The 17,073-nt window shown below is 34.3% G+C and overlaps 1 protein-coding gene across 1 annotated transcript in view; it reads right to left on the bottom strand.

Annotated features, from left to right (window-relative positions):
• The window catches only part of TRHDE (thyrotropin releasing hormone degrading enzyme), a 416,748-nt gene that overhangs the window by 25,419 nt on the left and 374,256 nt on the right, over positions 1–17,073 (bottom strand). Inside the window, exons 16-18 of the mRNA XM_082351569.1 lie at positions 11,163–11,330; positions 10,484–10,624; positions 4,289–4,370 (exon numbers count right to left, since the gene is read on the bottom strand). Coding sequence (XP_082207695.1) covers positions 4,289–4,370; positions 10,484–10,624; positions 11,163–11,330 — 391 coding nt within the window. The remainder of the gene's footprint in view (positions 1–4,288; positions 4,371–10,483; positions 10,625–11,162; positions 11,331–17,073) is intronic.

Genomic DNA, 17,073 nt, shown 5'->3' with positions numbered 1-17,073 from the left:
AAACTGGCAACCAACCAACAATTGCAATGCTAATAGACAAATGTGAAAAATCAACTTGCAACACAGAAGTGTTATACTGTGTAATTAGTGTGGGGTGTGATTCATCACATGGTGGGCACCACATGGAGAATATGCCAGGAGAGAAATGTCATCAAGCTTGACTCAGGGATAGGGAGATATGGAGGCAGGGGAGCCATTAAAATGGAGTTAATTATACCTTTCTGAATTAATCTAGAAATTGGTTCATGGGTAGCTTGGTTTGTTTATGACAATATTACTTTGATTACATGATACTGATGGTTTTTTTCAAAGTTTATCCTCTACTTTCCTACAAAACCTGGTGCCCTGCAGCATTAGCAGTGGATAACCATATCTCAGAGCTATGTTCTTTATAAGACTTCAAATTCACTATGCTTTAATAACAAACATGCAAAATATTCAATGTATTATATAACATTTATCAGTGCTATCCTTAAAACTGATCTGACACCTGACCAGATTTACACACACAAAAGAAAGAGGATGAAGGGAAAGACTAGAATTTATTGAATACCTTCAATATTCTAGGCACTGTGCCACACACATATACCTGTGACACGTACACATAGATAAAAAGGAAGTCTAATGAAAGCATTTGAATCATATTTTTAAACTTAACTGACTAATCCAGTGATTCATTTGTATTTACATATTTATGTTCAGATTCATTCAATCTATATTCCTAAAGCAACAAATAGTACATTTTGATCTATATTTTGAATTTTGCGTTTTAATTTATTACAAAAATATGTACATTACAGTGTACATTTGTACATTACATCTGTGCATTACAGTGGCGTTATTTACATAATACAGGTCAATCAGGAAAAAAAATTACATCTACTTCTTTTAAACTATGTTCCACATTGTTACATATTTTCCTAGGCAGTCATTGAATATGCCGGATAGTGATAAATGACCCTTTGGCAGCTTTGACTCTGTGCAGTATGCTCTTGGCCTTTTGCCGAGGTAGAAAGCCAGCCTGAACACATGAAGTAAAACTCTTAAGTCTTCCTCAAAGGCAAACTATGGGATTGACTATGAATGTGTTATTGACACAAAGATAGTAGGTCAGATTATCCTGCAAGAGAACTCTCAGTAGAAAATGTAACTGGGGCTTCTCTAGGGATTCATTCCTTAAATCACTATTTAAGTGCACTAAATACTTCCGTTGTGAGCTCACAGAGCTTGGGGTGACTCACATGCATCTTACGAGTAGCTTATTCATCAGAACACATGTGGCCCACTTTCCATAGTTGTCATAAATTGATCTTATGCCTCATACTGCTCCACAACTCTTCTGGCGAACTTGTGGTCAGAGCAGCCATCTGACTGGTCCTGGGGCATGATCACAGCACCGTCCAGACCCCTGCCTCACTTTAGAGGGCATGGGGTAGATGGAAGGCATTTGGCATTCCAGTTTGCTTATTTTGGCAGCTCTTTGGTAGATGTTCTGCTGCTATTAGTTTTTATTATTGTGCTTCCTAAATATTTATGCCATCTTATGCTTTTATTTGAAAATGTTGCAAGTTTAGACATTTTTATAAAATAACATTTAGTAAGATGTCAGAGTTGCTTGTGTGCCCTGTTCTCCTTAGCATAAAATTTCTAGACATGTTTGTTAATTTCTCTATTAAAAAACATTTTAGTATTTAGTACTCTTGATTTAGGATACTCTAGACCCTAAACATCACAAAATAATCTGTAAAGTACAACACACAATATACTCTTAGTAACTATATAAATGAATCGAATTAGCTATTGCCCGATTATGAGGTTTATATTTTCAACATTAAAACTGTAAATGGGATGTCTGTAATGCACAGGATCTATGTTCTTTTACAACAGTGTTGTATATAAGGTTCAAGAGGCCAAAAAAATGAGTGCTGAAGAGGATTGCTGAACGGGCATTAGTATGGAAAAATGGCAAGGGCCTCTGAGGTTCCATGAGGTTGTACTTCCATTAGTTTAAAATTAAGGAAGTGATGTACTGTTTCATGGAGAAATATTGTTCAAATTGCTAGAGCTATGTCATTAGAAGGAAATTGCCAGTTTCAGGTACGAGAATGTAGTTTTGGGGAAGGGACCATAGAACAATGTAAGTGTCTCTGCTGAATGCCCCTAAAGTTGATGGGGATCATTACAATCTCAAATTAGTTTTCAGAATTCATAAAGATGCCGATTCACTTTTGATCTATAAACTTTTGAAAATAAGAATATGCTATATCCAAAGGGAGCATATTGGTTTTTATGCTTACGAGGCTCATTGGTTATGGGAAAATGAGACTGAAACTTCCTCATTTCCTTTATATTTATGGAAGGGGGTTATCGGCAACACAAATTAACCCCCCTCCCACCCAACAATAGTGGTCCACAATCCTACAGTCTATGATTAGGTAATAAAAGTATGGAAAAGCCTCAGGCAGCAGTTGGTAAACTAGAAAGTCAGTGCAAGCATCTGTGTCATGAAGGGATTCATCACTCAGGCTACAGAGAGCCTGTATTGTGAAGTTAGCTGCTTTGCAGATAATGGAATAAAAGCCACAGCTGAGTTTCAGTTTTCAAATGGCACCTTTCATTATAGGGGTATCTTGGAACATTTCAAATGGCAATTAAGTCAAGTGTAAAAAATTAAATATGCAAGTGAAATATGTAAAGCAAAATGGCCATCATATGATAAAATCAATTTAAATGTCCATTTAACAGATGGTTTTCCATGAGCTGGGTATTATACCGAAGCAAGGAAAACATGAAAGATAGAGTTAGAGAATAGAAGAAGAGGGAGAGAGAACAGGAGAGAGGCAAGGGGAGAGGAAGACGGCAGCAGGAAGGGAGCTAAAAGGAGGGAAGGGGAGAGGGGAGGAGAGGAGAGATCTTTCACTTCTGTGTTCACTTCAATGACTGCACAGGTTGTCACTAAATGAGTCTTTTATTCCGATTATTGAATGTAAAATCAAAGAATTAAAACTACTTCATTTAAATACATAAACTCATTAGCTTAATTGCTCTTTCCTTCTCTTTCCTATGGATATGAAAGAATTCCTTCCCTTTTAGCTTCCTTTATTAAAAATAAAAAATATAGTAAAACATGTGCTAGGGCTTTCAAATTCTTCAGCGTTGGGAACACACATAGGGATAAAAATTGAATTTCAAATCATTACAATCAGAGACTTGTAGCTTAGCTTAGCTCATGGTGTGAAAGAATCCAAGTGAGTGCATGGGGGATGACCATACAAAATTGGACAATATTAGGAGATATTAGGGATGGTGCCAGGGTGGATGCTTCTGGGAGAATCCTGCTCAATGGGATGAGCTCTGGGTCACAGCATCGGGCATTCTGTCAGTGAAAACTGAGGACACTCTGATTCTCAATGCCAAATCTCAGCTATATTTTATAATGGAGTTGAGCAGCAGACTAAAAAGCAATAAACGTTTGAAGCCCAACTCATTTTAATCAGTCCAATATTTTGCTCCTTCCTCCTACCTCCTTACCCCACCCCCCATTTCATACCCCTAACTATTAGAGATGTGAATTAATGGTTACAAAACTAGCTGGTTTAAATTTCCAGAGACATAAAACAGAGAAAAAAGAAAATGTTAGATACTCTGCAAACTGGACACTAGTCCTTAAAAAATAAGTTCAGTTTCATCAATGAAATTCACTTATGATTGTATCCAGCAGAATTTTAAACGAACTATTAATATCAATATATGTTGCCAGACACACTTCCGTCCAAATGTATGAATTTATTCCATTTAACAAACCAAATAGCATGAAGCATTATTACCATATCCAATTATCATTCTTTGTGTAGACCTGACCACAAAGTAATGAATCTCAAGTTCTGTACCTCAATAGCAACCTTGGTCCTCTGTATCCAAATACTGAGTCATTGTGACAGGACAGTTTTTTTGTTCCAAGGATCCCAAACTGGGTTCACAGAGTCAATAGAGGGGTAGCTGATTGGATCAAAGATTTCTGGAGTGTATTTGGAGTCTCCCAACTTGAGAATCATTGCATTCAATCACCTCTCACGGGAATTTAATACTCAATACTAATATGTTAGAAATACCTTTGCAAATAATGAATGGCGTAAAGTCTTTAGCATGGGTGTGTGTGTGTGTGTGCGCGCGGGCACGCACTTCAAAGGAATGGGTATGACTTTATTGGAAAGAAATGGTTGAAGTAAATGTATAATTTCATATGTTTATAAAAGCAAAGCATTAGAACTCATCTTAAAATATTTACCTCTTTCAATTCACCTTCAGTATTAAGAAATTCTGTAACTCCACTGATAAGTTTGGAATTCAAAAACAATGCTTCTCCATACCTTGAAAGATTAAAAAAAGTCTTAATGTTAAAGCAGGCAGTGATTTAGGAAATACTACTACACATATTTTTAAAGAACCCTTCTCAAGGGCTCCAAGTGACCTGTGTTGTCTTAGTGCTATTCAAGGCCACTTCCCTCGGGAGTCAGGGAGGTGCAAAGAGCTGTGGCTATGGGATGCCATCAAATATATCCTGATTTGGCTCACAGTGTTTCAAAGAGGTCTAAAGAGAGCCCTCTAAAATTATATTTAGGAATTACTATTATATTTCCAATATAAAGCCAGAGAAAGAAACATTTTAAAACTTTCAATTTTACTTTTTTTTTTTTTGGCCGCACCCCGTGGCTTACGGGATCTTAGTTCCCTAACCAGAGATCGAACGCTGCAGTGGAAGCACAGAGTCCCAGACACTGGACTGGCAGGGAATTCCCTAAAAGTTTTCATTTTAAAGCAACCTAGATCACTGTAAGGAAGAAGGATCTTACCAAAAGAAATAGAACTGCAGGAAAAACTTGGGTATTAGCAGTAAGTCACACAGATCCTTTGGTCTGGTCAGTCAAAATTGACATCGGCATTATCCTTTTTCATTCCTAGAAACTGAGCCAAATTTCTCAAAAATGCTCCCCAAATATTAGCATTTTCTCATGTGAGTATTAAAATAAAACATCAAATTGTTCATTTGAATGTCATAATCTTTGTGCCACAAGCATAATTACTTAACTCATGACCCAAGGCAAAGAACACTATGTATCAGTGAGTTGGAAAGATTTCTCATTTCATTTGTCTACTGTGTTAAGGGTACCTATCACAGGTTATCATACTCTTTGAAATAAAAAAAGTACACTAGACTAAACTGGAGGCAGGATCAAGATGGCTGCGTACAAAGACCCTGAACTCACCTCCTCCTATGACATGCCCATAATACAACTATATAAAGAACTTGAGAACAAATTATGTATCCATTCATGATAAAAACCCTCAACAAATTGGTATAAAGGGAACCTACATAAACATAATAAAGGTCATATATGACAAGCCCACAGTTAACAGCATACTCAATGGTGAAAAATGAAAGCATTTCCTCTAAGATCAGGAACAAGACAAGGATGCCTATTCTCGCTACTTTTATTCAACATAGTATTGGAAGTTCTTGCCACAGCAAACAGACAAGACAAAGAAATAAAAAGAATCCAAAGTGGAAAGGAAGAAGTAAAACTTTCACTGTTTGCCGATGACATTATACTGTATGGAAAACCCTAAAGACTCTACAAAAACAAACAAACAAACAAAACCTGTTAGACTAAATGAATTCAGTAAAGTTGCAAGAAACAAAATTAATATACAGAAATCAGCTGCATTTCTATACACTAATACTGAATTATCAGAAAGAAAAGTCAAGAAAACAATTCCACTTACAACTGCATCAAAAAGAATAAAATATCTGGGAATAAATTTAACCAAGGAACATGAAAGACCAGGTACTCTGAAAACTATGAAACACTGATGAAAGAAGTTAAATGCAACATAATTAAATGGAAAGATATACAGTGCTATGTATCAGAAGAATGAATATTGTTAAAATGTGCATACTATCTAAAGCAATCTACAGATTCAGTGCAATCCCCATCAAAATACCAAAGGCATTTTTCACAGAATTAGAACAAATAATCCTAAAATCTGTGTGGAACCACAAAAGACCTTGAATTGTCAAAGCAATCTTGAGAAAGAAGAACAACACTAGAGATATCACACACCCTAACCTCAAACTATACCACAAAGATATAGTAATAAAAACATATGGTACTGACACAAAAACAGACACATGGATCAGTGGAAAAGAAATAAATCCATGCACATCCGGTCAATTAATTTGTGACAAAGGCAGCAAGAATATACAATGGGGGAAAACCAGTCTCTTGAATAAATAGTATTGGAAAACTGGACAATTATATATAAAAGGATGAAAGTGGACTATGTTCTTATACCATATACAAAAATAAATTCAAAATGGATTAAAGACTTAAATGTAGGACCTGAAACCATAAAACTCTTAAAAGAAAACATACACTCTTTGACGTAAGTTTTGGCAATATTTTTTTGGCTCTGTCTCCTCATGCAAGGTCGACAAAAGCAAAAATAAACAAATAGGGCCTCATCAAACTAAAAAACTTTGGCACAGAAAAGGAAATCATCAGCAAATGAATAGGCAATGTACTGAATGGGAGAAGATATTTGCAAATGATATGCTTGATTATGGGATAATATCCAAAATACATAAAGAACTTATAAAACTCAATATAAAAAAAACCCATTTAAAAAGTGGGCAGAGGACTTGAATGGACATTCTTCCACAGAAGACACACAGATGGCCAACAGGTACAAGAAAACATGCTCAACGTTGCTAATCATCAGGGAAATGCAAATCAAAACCACAATGAGATATCACTTCACACCTGTCAGAATGACTATCAACAAAAAGTAAAGAATACCAAGTGTTGGTGAGTACATGGAGAAAAGGGAACCCTCATGCACTGTTGGTGGCAATTTAAATTGGTACAGCCCCTATGGAAAACAGTATGGAGGTTCCTCAAAAAAGTGAGAAAACAGAACTATCATACGATCCAGCAATTCCACTCACGAGTATTTTTCCAAAGAAAACAAAAACACTAATTGGAAAAGATATAAGCACCCTTGTGTTCACTGCGGCATTATTTACAATAGCCAAGAAATGGAAGCAGCCTGTCTATTAACAGATGAATGGATAAAGAAGATGTGGCATTTATATATACAATGGGATATTACTCAGACCAAAAAAAAAAAAAAAAAGGAATCGTGCCATTTACAACTACAAGGATGGACCTAGAGGGTATTATACTACCTGAAATAAGTCAGATAGAGCAAAACAAATATTGTATGTTTTCAGTTATATGTGGAATCTAAAAAAAAAAACAAATGAAAAAATATAACAAAGCAGAAACAGAGCCACAGATAAAGAGAAATAGTGGTTGTCAGAGGGGAGGAGGGTGGAGTGAAGCGAAGGGGATTAAGAGGTACAAATACTAGTTATAAAATAAATAAGTCAGAGGGATATAATGTACAGCACAGGGAATATAGTCAATAATATTTTAATAACATTGTATGGTGTGTAATTTATAAAACTGTGGAATCACTATGTTTTACACCTGAACTGTACTGTAAATGAACTACATTTCAATAATAAAAAAAAAAAACTAAAAGTACTCTAAAGATAAGATTATGAGTTCTTGAAAGCAGAGGTCCAGTCATCACTAAAAGAGGTTTTCTAATGCTGTTCTTACCTGTGGGAACTTAAGTAATTTAGCTTCTGGAGCCTCAGTTTTCTCATCTGTAAAATGAGGGGAGCTAAACTGTATGACCATCATAATTTGCTATAATTCTAACATTGAACTATTCCATGGGAAAAGTTATATCAATAAAATAAAATAAATAGACATTCAATAATAATATAAGTAATCATTAGTGATCAATATGTGGTTACAGAAATGGCCTACTGTACAGGAATGAGAATAATTCTTCAAAGAGTGTTTTGCTTATACTTTGCTTGCAGTTATGTGAAGAAGAAAAAGGCACAATCCTTTCCTTGAAGGTAATATACTATCTAGTATTGTAAACAGATCATTCCCAGGTATTGTGGCTAACTGTGGTGAAAATAAAATTATACAGTGTTCAGAGAAATTCTCTTTAGCTGTGGGGTCTTCAGAATGGCTTCCAGGAGATGATGCCAGATAGATTAAGTATGGAGTAGTTCCAAATATCAAGGAAGAAAGTAGTTTTAGGCCGAGAACCAACATAAACAAAGGCAAGGAAGTGTGAAACAACATGGTGTATGCCGACAACTACATGCATTTGGTATTGAGTGTATAAATTGTGAGGCTGAGGATAATAGAATAAGAGGTAGAAGGGTTAGGAAGAGAGGAGCTTAGATTTTCAGTGTAGCACAGAGTATTGAAGGTTTTACAGCAGGAAAATATCATTTTTGTTTTTCAGAGAGATTCTTGGGACAAAGGGAAGAGGTATATGTGTGAGTGTGTGTGTGTGTGTGTGTGAGTGTGAGATTGTGTGAGTGTGTGTGTGAGTGTGTGTGTGAGTGTGTGTATGTGTGTGGTGCTGGTGGTGGTAGATGTAAATATAAAGGCAGGAGACAGAAGGCTATTGTTAAGAGTACTGGCAAGACATAAGAACCTTCACTAGGGCAGTGGTAGCAGGAAAGAGAGGAAGAATTCAAGAAACACGAAACATTTAGGAATTGTTAAATTATAAGACCTCAAGCCTAATTGTTACATATGTCAAGAGAAAGGGAGAACCATATGTAGATTTCCAGGTGCCTGGCTTGAGCAATTGGTGGATGACCATATATTTACTGAGAAAAGGAAGACAAAAGGAAAATGATGGTTTAGCTTTGCAGGTACACCCCAGTAGGGGATCTCAACAAGAAACTGTCTATCATAGGGTGAAGCTTAGGTGAAATGTCTGAGTTAGAGATGTAGATTTGGGAATGATTCAAGCCACGAGATTTGATGGCAACTAAAACCAGGGAGAATCTGCAGGGCAGGAAGCAAGGAGAACCTTGGACAGTTTCTCCATGAACTTTCATGTTCAAAGATCGACAGAGGAGTAGAAGATGACGGAGACAATCCTATTTGTCAAGATAAACACTGCCCTGTCTGTAGAAATGTTGAAGCCTCAATCTTTCTTATTTTTTTTTTTTTTTTTAAGTAACAGACTTTAGTTTTAGAGCAGTTTTAGGTTTACAGAAAAATTGAGCGTAAAGTTGAGTTTCTAAATGCCTCTTCCTCCCTCTTCAGAGTTTTCCCTATTATTAATGTTCAGTTAATAAAACAAAGAGGTCATTAGACTGAGGTGGTTTTAATGCTGTCTCGATCTTTCTACCTTTTGATTAGAGATCATGGACTCTCAGTGAAACAAAACAGGCATATCAGGAACCAAACATTTTTTGGTAGGGACTATAGACTATATATGCATTACACTGAACTCTGATCTACAAAACCACTCCCTAAAGAAACTCTCTTTATTTGGTAGATATTTGATACTTTTTAAAGTGAAATACTTGTATATATATATATTAATTCCACCTTGTGTCTGACTATTCATTATACTATGCGCATGACAGCAAAGCAAGTTCTAATCTTTCAAACATTCCAATTTCTGAGCTGAAAATACTAGGGGAAAAAAAATGTCCTTTCTAGGAATATCAGTGCTTTCTAACAATGAAATATTTATAGATAGAAATATGTTTTAATATGACACATCCATTCAAATTGAACTCATTATACAAGGTCAACCAATAAAAATGTGCTTTTAAAAAATAAAGTTTATACACCAGTTTTTAAGAGACGGAACAGTAGGTATGTTGTCTGGAGACATTTAAGTTGGAGAACATGCAGCATTTACATGCTCTATGATGAATTTAATTTTAAAATACCATAGAGATTATCAGAGTAATAAATTAACATTTATTATAATATATTTAAATACATAACGAAATATTTTCTAAAATTGAGGCTGAATTATTCTCAACGTGAAGCAAGATGGCTCAGGAATAAATTCTACTGCAACTAGAATTATACAGCCATTCAAATATTCCTTCTCCATATCATGGTTTTATTTCAGGTGTTTAATGACATTGATATTTTTAAAAGAATTTAAACAATTCTACAGAAGTAATTAAAGTTTTCTTGTTATAATACCATTACGTATGATTCATAAATCATTTTTTCTACAACACACTCAGGATATAGGGTTTTAATGACATGATTCCTCCAACCTAAGACAGTTTGATAGATCTTCCAGGAAAGCGGCAATGCTAAACCTTTTCACTCTGCTCATTTCCATATATAATTATGGTTATCAATCTTTAATAAATGAATAATGTTATAGAACTGTTAAATTAATTCTGAGTTTCACAAGAGTGGCAACGCCCATCTTGGCTGACTACTTCAAAATCTAATTCTATTATCTGGACCTTGGTTCTACCACAAAAAGTAGGGCTTTTATCTCTCATATGTCACCTTTGATTTACTCACTCCAGTATGAATGATTGAACTCTTATTTTTACCTGGTATTTAATATCTTCCATTTATCTCTAAAAAATTTCCAGGCAAGGTCTCGGCCATGTGGATTTCGAGCTACATGGATTATCACATCAATTGCATCTTGATCCAGCACCACCTCAGAATTCAGTGATAGATTTAGAAGCCTTTAAGGATAGAATTGTGGGGAAATTTTTAGTCCAATAACAAAGATTTTTTAAAAAATTACCAAAATTACATGATTTAATTTATCACAGTCTTCAAAGAATAGTCCAGTGTAAACTTTACTAAAACAATTTTATCAATAGAACAATTTTGTTTTTATAAAAGGAGGAAGATCAAATTCATCATATTGTAATTAATATATTAATTAAAGTCTGAACAATCTTGTGGGTGGAGAAATCATAGTTTTGGTTTGATGATGCAAACTCACTTTAAAAATTCTTTTTAATAAATGCTTCTTTTTATAATGAAATATTGTCTTACATACTTATGAAAAAACATATAAAATAATTAGTTAGAAACTAAGGTATACCTTTCAAATCAACAAGCTTTAGTCATATTAATATGGCAGTTTTCCTTAGCTCTAGAAAGATAAATTTTAGAGTAACTAGCATATATTTAAGGAAATAAAAACAAGTTCAGTACAGTTTGATTAACAGAGAATACTCTCATTACACGAATTTTAAAAATTAATTGACCCACCTATTTAATAAATTCCTGTCATCACTGCAAGTTAAGGCTTCCAATAATATTTTCTTTTCAGAAACGGCCGTGGTGGAGTGGAATTTCATCCATATGAATTCCCAGACATCCTCATCTAGTAGTGAAACTCCTGTACAGTAGACGATGTCTCTAACATTTAGTGGTATTCTAAAGAAGCAATCCATGGTGGTTTTCTGTTAATTAAAAGCTTCATAGTATTGAAAATAAAGACAGATGCTGCTCTACTAGTCAGTTTTTAAAAAGATGGTTTTGTTAATTAGATTTACCTGAAAGAGAATAATGCTATATAGTAACAATATTCAAAAATATTCCCAACTAAATGAATAAAATAATGTATTTTATTTAAAGATAGTTTTGAATGAAAATTTTTCCACTCTTGAAACTATGTAAACAAGAATCAGAACATAAAGCCTTAAAAAAATAGAAACAGGGTGACTTATATTTCCACCAACATTCATATATTTATCAATCAAAAATTTTGCTCTCAGAATTGTTAGACCCAAGAACCATGAGAAAGCACTGGATGAAGAGACTGACTAACCTGGATAAAACAGAAACATCTCCTAAGTTCTTAGATAATTTTTTCTAAAATTATTTTTCTCAAATAGCTCTCCAAATTTTGGAACCTAGAAGATTATTAATATAGATAATAAACAGATAAAACATAAGTAGTAAATTTTGAGAAAGTAAATGTTACAGTGGGAAACTGTTACTCGATTTAATTAATCTTGGCTATTTATAAGCTGAAATTCTCATGTGTACTTCGCTGTGGCAATTTTTTACTAAATATTGTTCTTTCAAGTTTTGATATATACCCCACATTTTAAAAAACTGTTCTCTTAAAGAACACTCCAATATTTTAAAAAATTAAAAATGCATTTCTGCTTTGTATAATATTTAGTGATCTATTATTAAAATTTCTCATTTATAATTTGAATGTGGTTAATAATAAGAAATGTTTTCTCTGGATAACAGGATGAAACAATCCCTTTTAAATATTTAAGACTTTGATGGTTAAAACATTGCTTTGGTTAATGGAGTATTTGGAAAACAGGAGGAAGCGTCTGAATGACTACCAGTAAGATGATCTTCATCTTACTCTGTTAAGCAGCTAAGTAGGTCTACAATCAGGATATTGAAGTTTGTGTATCAGGATACCAAATGTGTAGAGTTGTTAGTACTATCATATAAAATTCACAGTTCCCAGAAATGGCTAAAAGTATATTATTCTGTCTCTTCTTACCAATAATTAAAATGTTTGGAGAAAAGTTACTTTAATCTTGCTGACTGAAGCTTTTTTTCCTTTGTGGTATTTGAAGGCAAGCATTTTGTTTGTTTGATTGATTTGTTTTGTTTTTGAAGAAACAAAAGGAATATAGACATCAGAAGAAACCAGAAAAGAGCTTCACTTCTTTCTCCTGTCTTCCCTCTCAGCCCTGGAATCCCGTGACGAAAGTACCCATAATAGTCTTCCCAGTGGCTGGGAAACTTTCTTCTCCCTGCTCTTTTTATGACCAGCTTGCCACACGGCACATCTGAAATCACTAGGGAAAACATTGCCACCGTATGTTGAAGAGTGTGTCAGTCCTGGTAGATACAACATAAGATTACAAAAATGCATCCATCTTTACTAACTGCAATGAGAAAGTTAAAAGTTTAAAGTCTTCCTTTAAATCAAGAGCTAGAAAAGAGGATGAATTTTTTCCCTCCAAATATTACAGACTACAGGGCACAACACTGTATTATTATTGTCATGACTTTGGCCAAGAGATCACTATAAAAATTTGCAAAAACTAACAATAAAATGTCTACTTAAATCATCAAATCATAGATCAATGCATATTAGACCTAATAGTAACAGCTTACTTTCTAAAAAAAATTCCTTAAGCAATTAATATACCAAAGAGTTCAGGGATAGAGCCCACTGAATGAGGTTTGTTACTGCATATGAAACCAGTCTCCAATATCAAGCAGAAAGGCATATGGAAATATAGAAAAGGCAAAAAAAGAAAAAAGAAAAAGGCAGATATTAAACTGTTCCTTAGAAATAACTTGTGTCATATACTATAGTCATTAGCAACAATCCATATTTTTGCAATTCAGTAGTTGCTCCTGGCTGATGCTGAACTGTGTAAAATGCAGACACAAATGAATAAATGGGTTGGTCAGTGCAAAGTCCTGGACACTGGCTAAAGGGGCATCAGAGGTAGAAAATACCACTTTTGCACAATACTACATTCCAGGTTACCTATCTTATTTTATTTAGTCTATACAATAATATCATGATATCTGTATTATAAACTTCTTTTTGCAGGAGAGGAAACTGTTCTGAGAGAGGATATTTTGCGCTATAACAACAATATAGTAAGTTGAGAACCAGGATGAGCTATACATGAATGTCTTTCCTATTTCTATCAGCTTAGACATAGCTAATGATGATGAAAATAAGATATATAGATTTCTGTTAGTAGCAATAATCAGTAATTGTCACTGAATGCTGATTTTTGTTGTTCCATAAAACGCTATCTTATAGAAAGTAAGAACAACCAAACCCTGGATCTAACTAGTAGTCTGCAGAGTAATACCAGTGCATCTAATCTATAACTCCCTTAGTGCTGAACTGGCCACAGATGTCACTCCTACCCTCTTTTTTTCATTACTTTTTTTTAAGTCCATAGTTTAATCAGTCATCTTTGATAAATATTCAATGGCAGCAAGAATGGTTTTCCAACAATAAGCTTCCATTCTGTTCACCAGCATCTAAATGACACTTGTTAAAACACAGCCTCTGGCTGACTTAAAGGACATAGGCTGGGGGTGTATTTAAGGAGCTGCTGTGTAGCAAGCTGATCATACACAGAGCAAGGAGAAGAAATCTTGAAAGGGCACCCAGCAATGAAGTGCTGGATGAAATGGCAGACAGACCATCCTGAAGGAATCTAACAAAAGTTGTCCTGGGCAAAGGAGGCCTTTGAAAGCAAAGCTGCCCAGAATAGGGGCAAATTCTGTTTTTGAACTGGCAGCCTCAAACAAGAGAAAGACCACATAATTTGGATGTGCTCTGGAAGAAACTGCAGGTCAAGTTTCAGGCTCATGAGCAGCTGTCCCCCTGTGCATAGCAGATGCGTCAAATTTCATTACTATGAAAATGAGACTTACATATATTTACATATATAATCTGAAACCTGTTGATGGTCCACTGAAAAATAGCCCTTGATGTCAGCTACAAATCCCCAAACTCTTAGCAAAGTAATGGCTATTAGCAGATGCTGGGAGGTACACTTGCTTAAGATTCATAAGGCTCCTTAGAAGAGCAAGGACAGAGCGGATTAGCCGGAAAACACCACTCTGATTTTTCTAGCATCTCCTCCCAACCCATCAACTCCTTATCTTCCTTGCTCACCCACCAGATAAAGAATCAATGTATAGTTCACAAGATTATTTGTACTCGTCACTGAAAATAAAACAAGATTGGTGAGCACTGAACTTGCCAAGGGCCCTTCGCTCCTAATGATTTCCATTGTTAATGAAACCCCCTTTTGCTGCTAAATTTGTAAAGATGTGCTAACAACATTTTAGCAAAATGATTGCTCTGGGGACAGTTTAAGATCTCTTTGTATAAACCAAAGTCATTAGGAACAAATGAAAAAGCTCATTTTTTGTAAAGCATGAGCTGAAAAACCCACAGAACTCATAGTTATGAATAGTGCAAATGAGTCCTATGAGATTCTTGATATTAGGGTTACAGGGAGAGAGAATATGGAAATTGTTTATGAAAATGTGAATACCTCCATGGTCATTTCTCTTTAACTGCTGCCTCAGAAGTAAATCTTTTAGTGGAATTTTATCATGTGGGAAGGAAAGCTGGGTATGGTATACATTATATAAAGGAACAGGGAGCTGGTCTCTCCTAGCGGCCTTCCTACAAGATGAATGGGGTAATGCTGAGCCAAAAGGAAGTGCCTTTATCTTTCTAAGGTACTAACTTTGCAGAAATTATTACATAATTCATGTAACTTCTACTATGTTTTTTATTCTACTCTCATTTTAAATAGTATGATGACAGAGTTCATTTGTATGATAAAACTTTTGAAAGCATAAAAATTCAGTATATCATTTTGGAATAACTTATTTTTTGCATTTTGGTGATATGCTTAACCTTTTTTATCTTGCCAAAAGCAAATGCCTAAAAACTAAAAGCTTTGGGGTAGAAATTAAAAAATTAAGCAGTGGAAAAATTAAAGGCATGCGTCTTTTAGGAAAAATTTTTTACTGAGTTAAATAATAATGGTGATGTAGTGGGACTAATATTTTAAAACATAGTAAATTGGTAATTATTTATTAAATGGAAAATTGTGAAGTAGATTGGTAAATTAAAGTAAATAACAGGAAAATTTCCAAAGATTTTGCTATGAAATTTTTCATTGCTGCATTGTATTTTAAGGTTAAAAATCAGGACTCATCTAAAATAACAATAAAGGACTAGTTTAAGATATAAATGGCAACTAAGAATGATATCACAGATTAACATTTAATGATATCGTAAAATATATTATTTAATATGATGAAATATATTTTTAAGGATAGAGTGTAATATATATATATATATATATATTTATAATATGACTTGCTAAGTCTAAAGAAAAACGTTAATGTGTATGTTAGAAGAAAGGCTGGAAAGATAAACAAAAATATTAACAACATTAGCCTCTGGGTTTGGGGATTATAGGTAACTAGTGTTTTTTTTAACTCACATATTTCAAATTTAATAATTTAATAACTTTTACAGTTACTTTGGAAATAAATAAGAGCATAACTACACTTATAAAGATAAAATTCTGTTACTTTTAGAATAAAATATATACCAATATAAAAAATGCTGTTGAATAATATATAGAAATAATTCTGATGATACAGTTAAAATATCTCCCAGAGGAAAATTATACTTGCTAAAAGAAAAAAAACACAGTATTTTAAAATATAAATTTTGATGCTTAATCATGATATGGGTCTATTTATTTCTAAGCAGGTTCTCAGTAGACCTAATTTGACCAGTAACTGCCTCCAGGACTGGGCAAGTCAAGGTCATTGCTTTGGGCTTTATTTTTTAATCCTCATTGGACAAGGGCTAAAGTACATGAGTTCTAAGGTCCCTTCCTGCTCTGTTAGTACAAGTGTCTTTTCATTAGTGATTGTATTAACATTGAAATGTGGATTTAATTATTTTCAAAGACAATAAAAAAAAATCTCAAATCACTGGCCTCTCGAAGAATACCTCTTTCTTTCAGTGGCACTACACATGCCATTGATATAGAGTGTGGCACACCATTTAATTAATTTTAATTAATTTGCAGTTCATTTGAACTATCATTTGCCTCTTCTAACTAAAAATTGGAAGACAGCTTTGGTTGAGGCTTCCTCACCAACACTCCGTATCTTGCTCTGCCTTATAAGTACAAGCACTCTTACTTCTTTTGGGGCAGACGATCCTAGACTTCTAATTATCAGACTGAAAAATAACCTGCATTTACAAAGGCTGACCGTGTCCATCTTGTCCGCTACCCCATCTCTCATTCTATCCAGATTTCTTGGTCCCTTGACTGCCGCTAAGAAAGCCATCCTGAATAAAAATTACAGATGTTTAGAAGGAATGTGTGACTTTTTGCACCTACCTGTCTGTTTCCTCATCTGGAAAATGGGAATCATAATTCCTTACAGGGTTGTTACAACGATTAAATGAAATAATGTTTCATTTGATATTCACATGAAAACGGTGCATATCAAGGGTTCAGTATGGATTTTAGATAAATGTTGTGCATAGCCAAGTGCAGGGGACATAGAAAATTGTCTAAATAGGTAGTAATAACATCTCTCCTCCTCATTACTTTTA

This window comes from Balaenoptera borealis (genome assembly GCF_965194805.1).
Source record: "Balaenoptera borealis genome assembly, chromosome: 13".
NCBI lineage: Eukaryota > Metazoa > Chordata > Mammalia > Artiodactyla > Balaenopteridae > Balaenoptera > Balaenoptera borealis.
The sequence above is the reverse complement of the archived record's forward strand: the minus strand, read 5'-3'. Positions and strand labels throughout refer to the sequence as shown.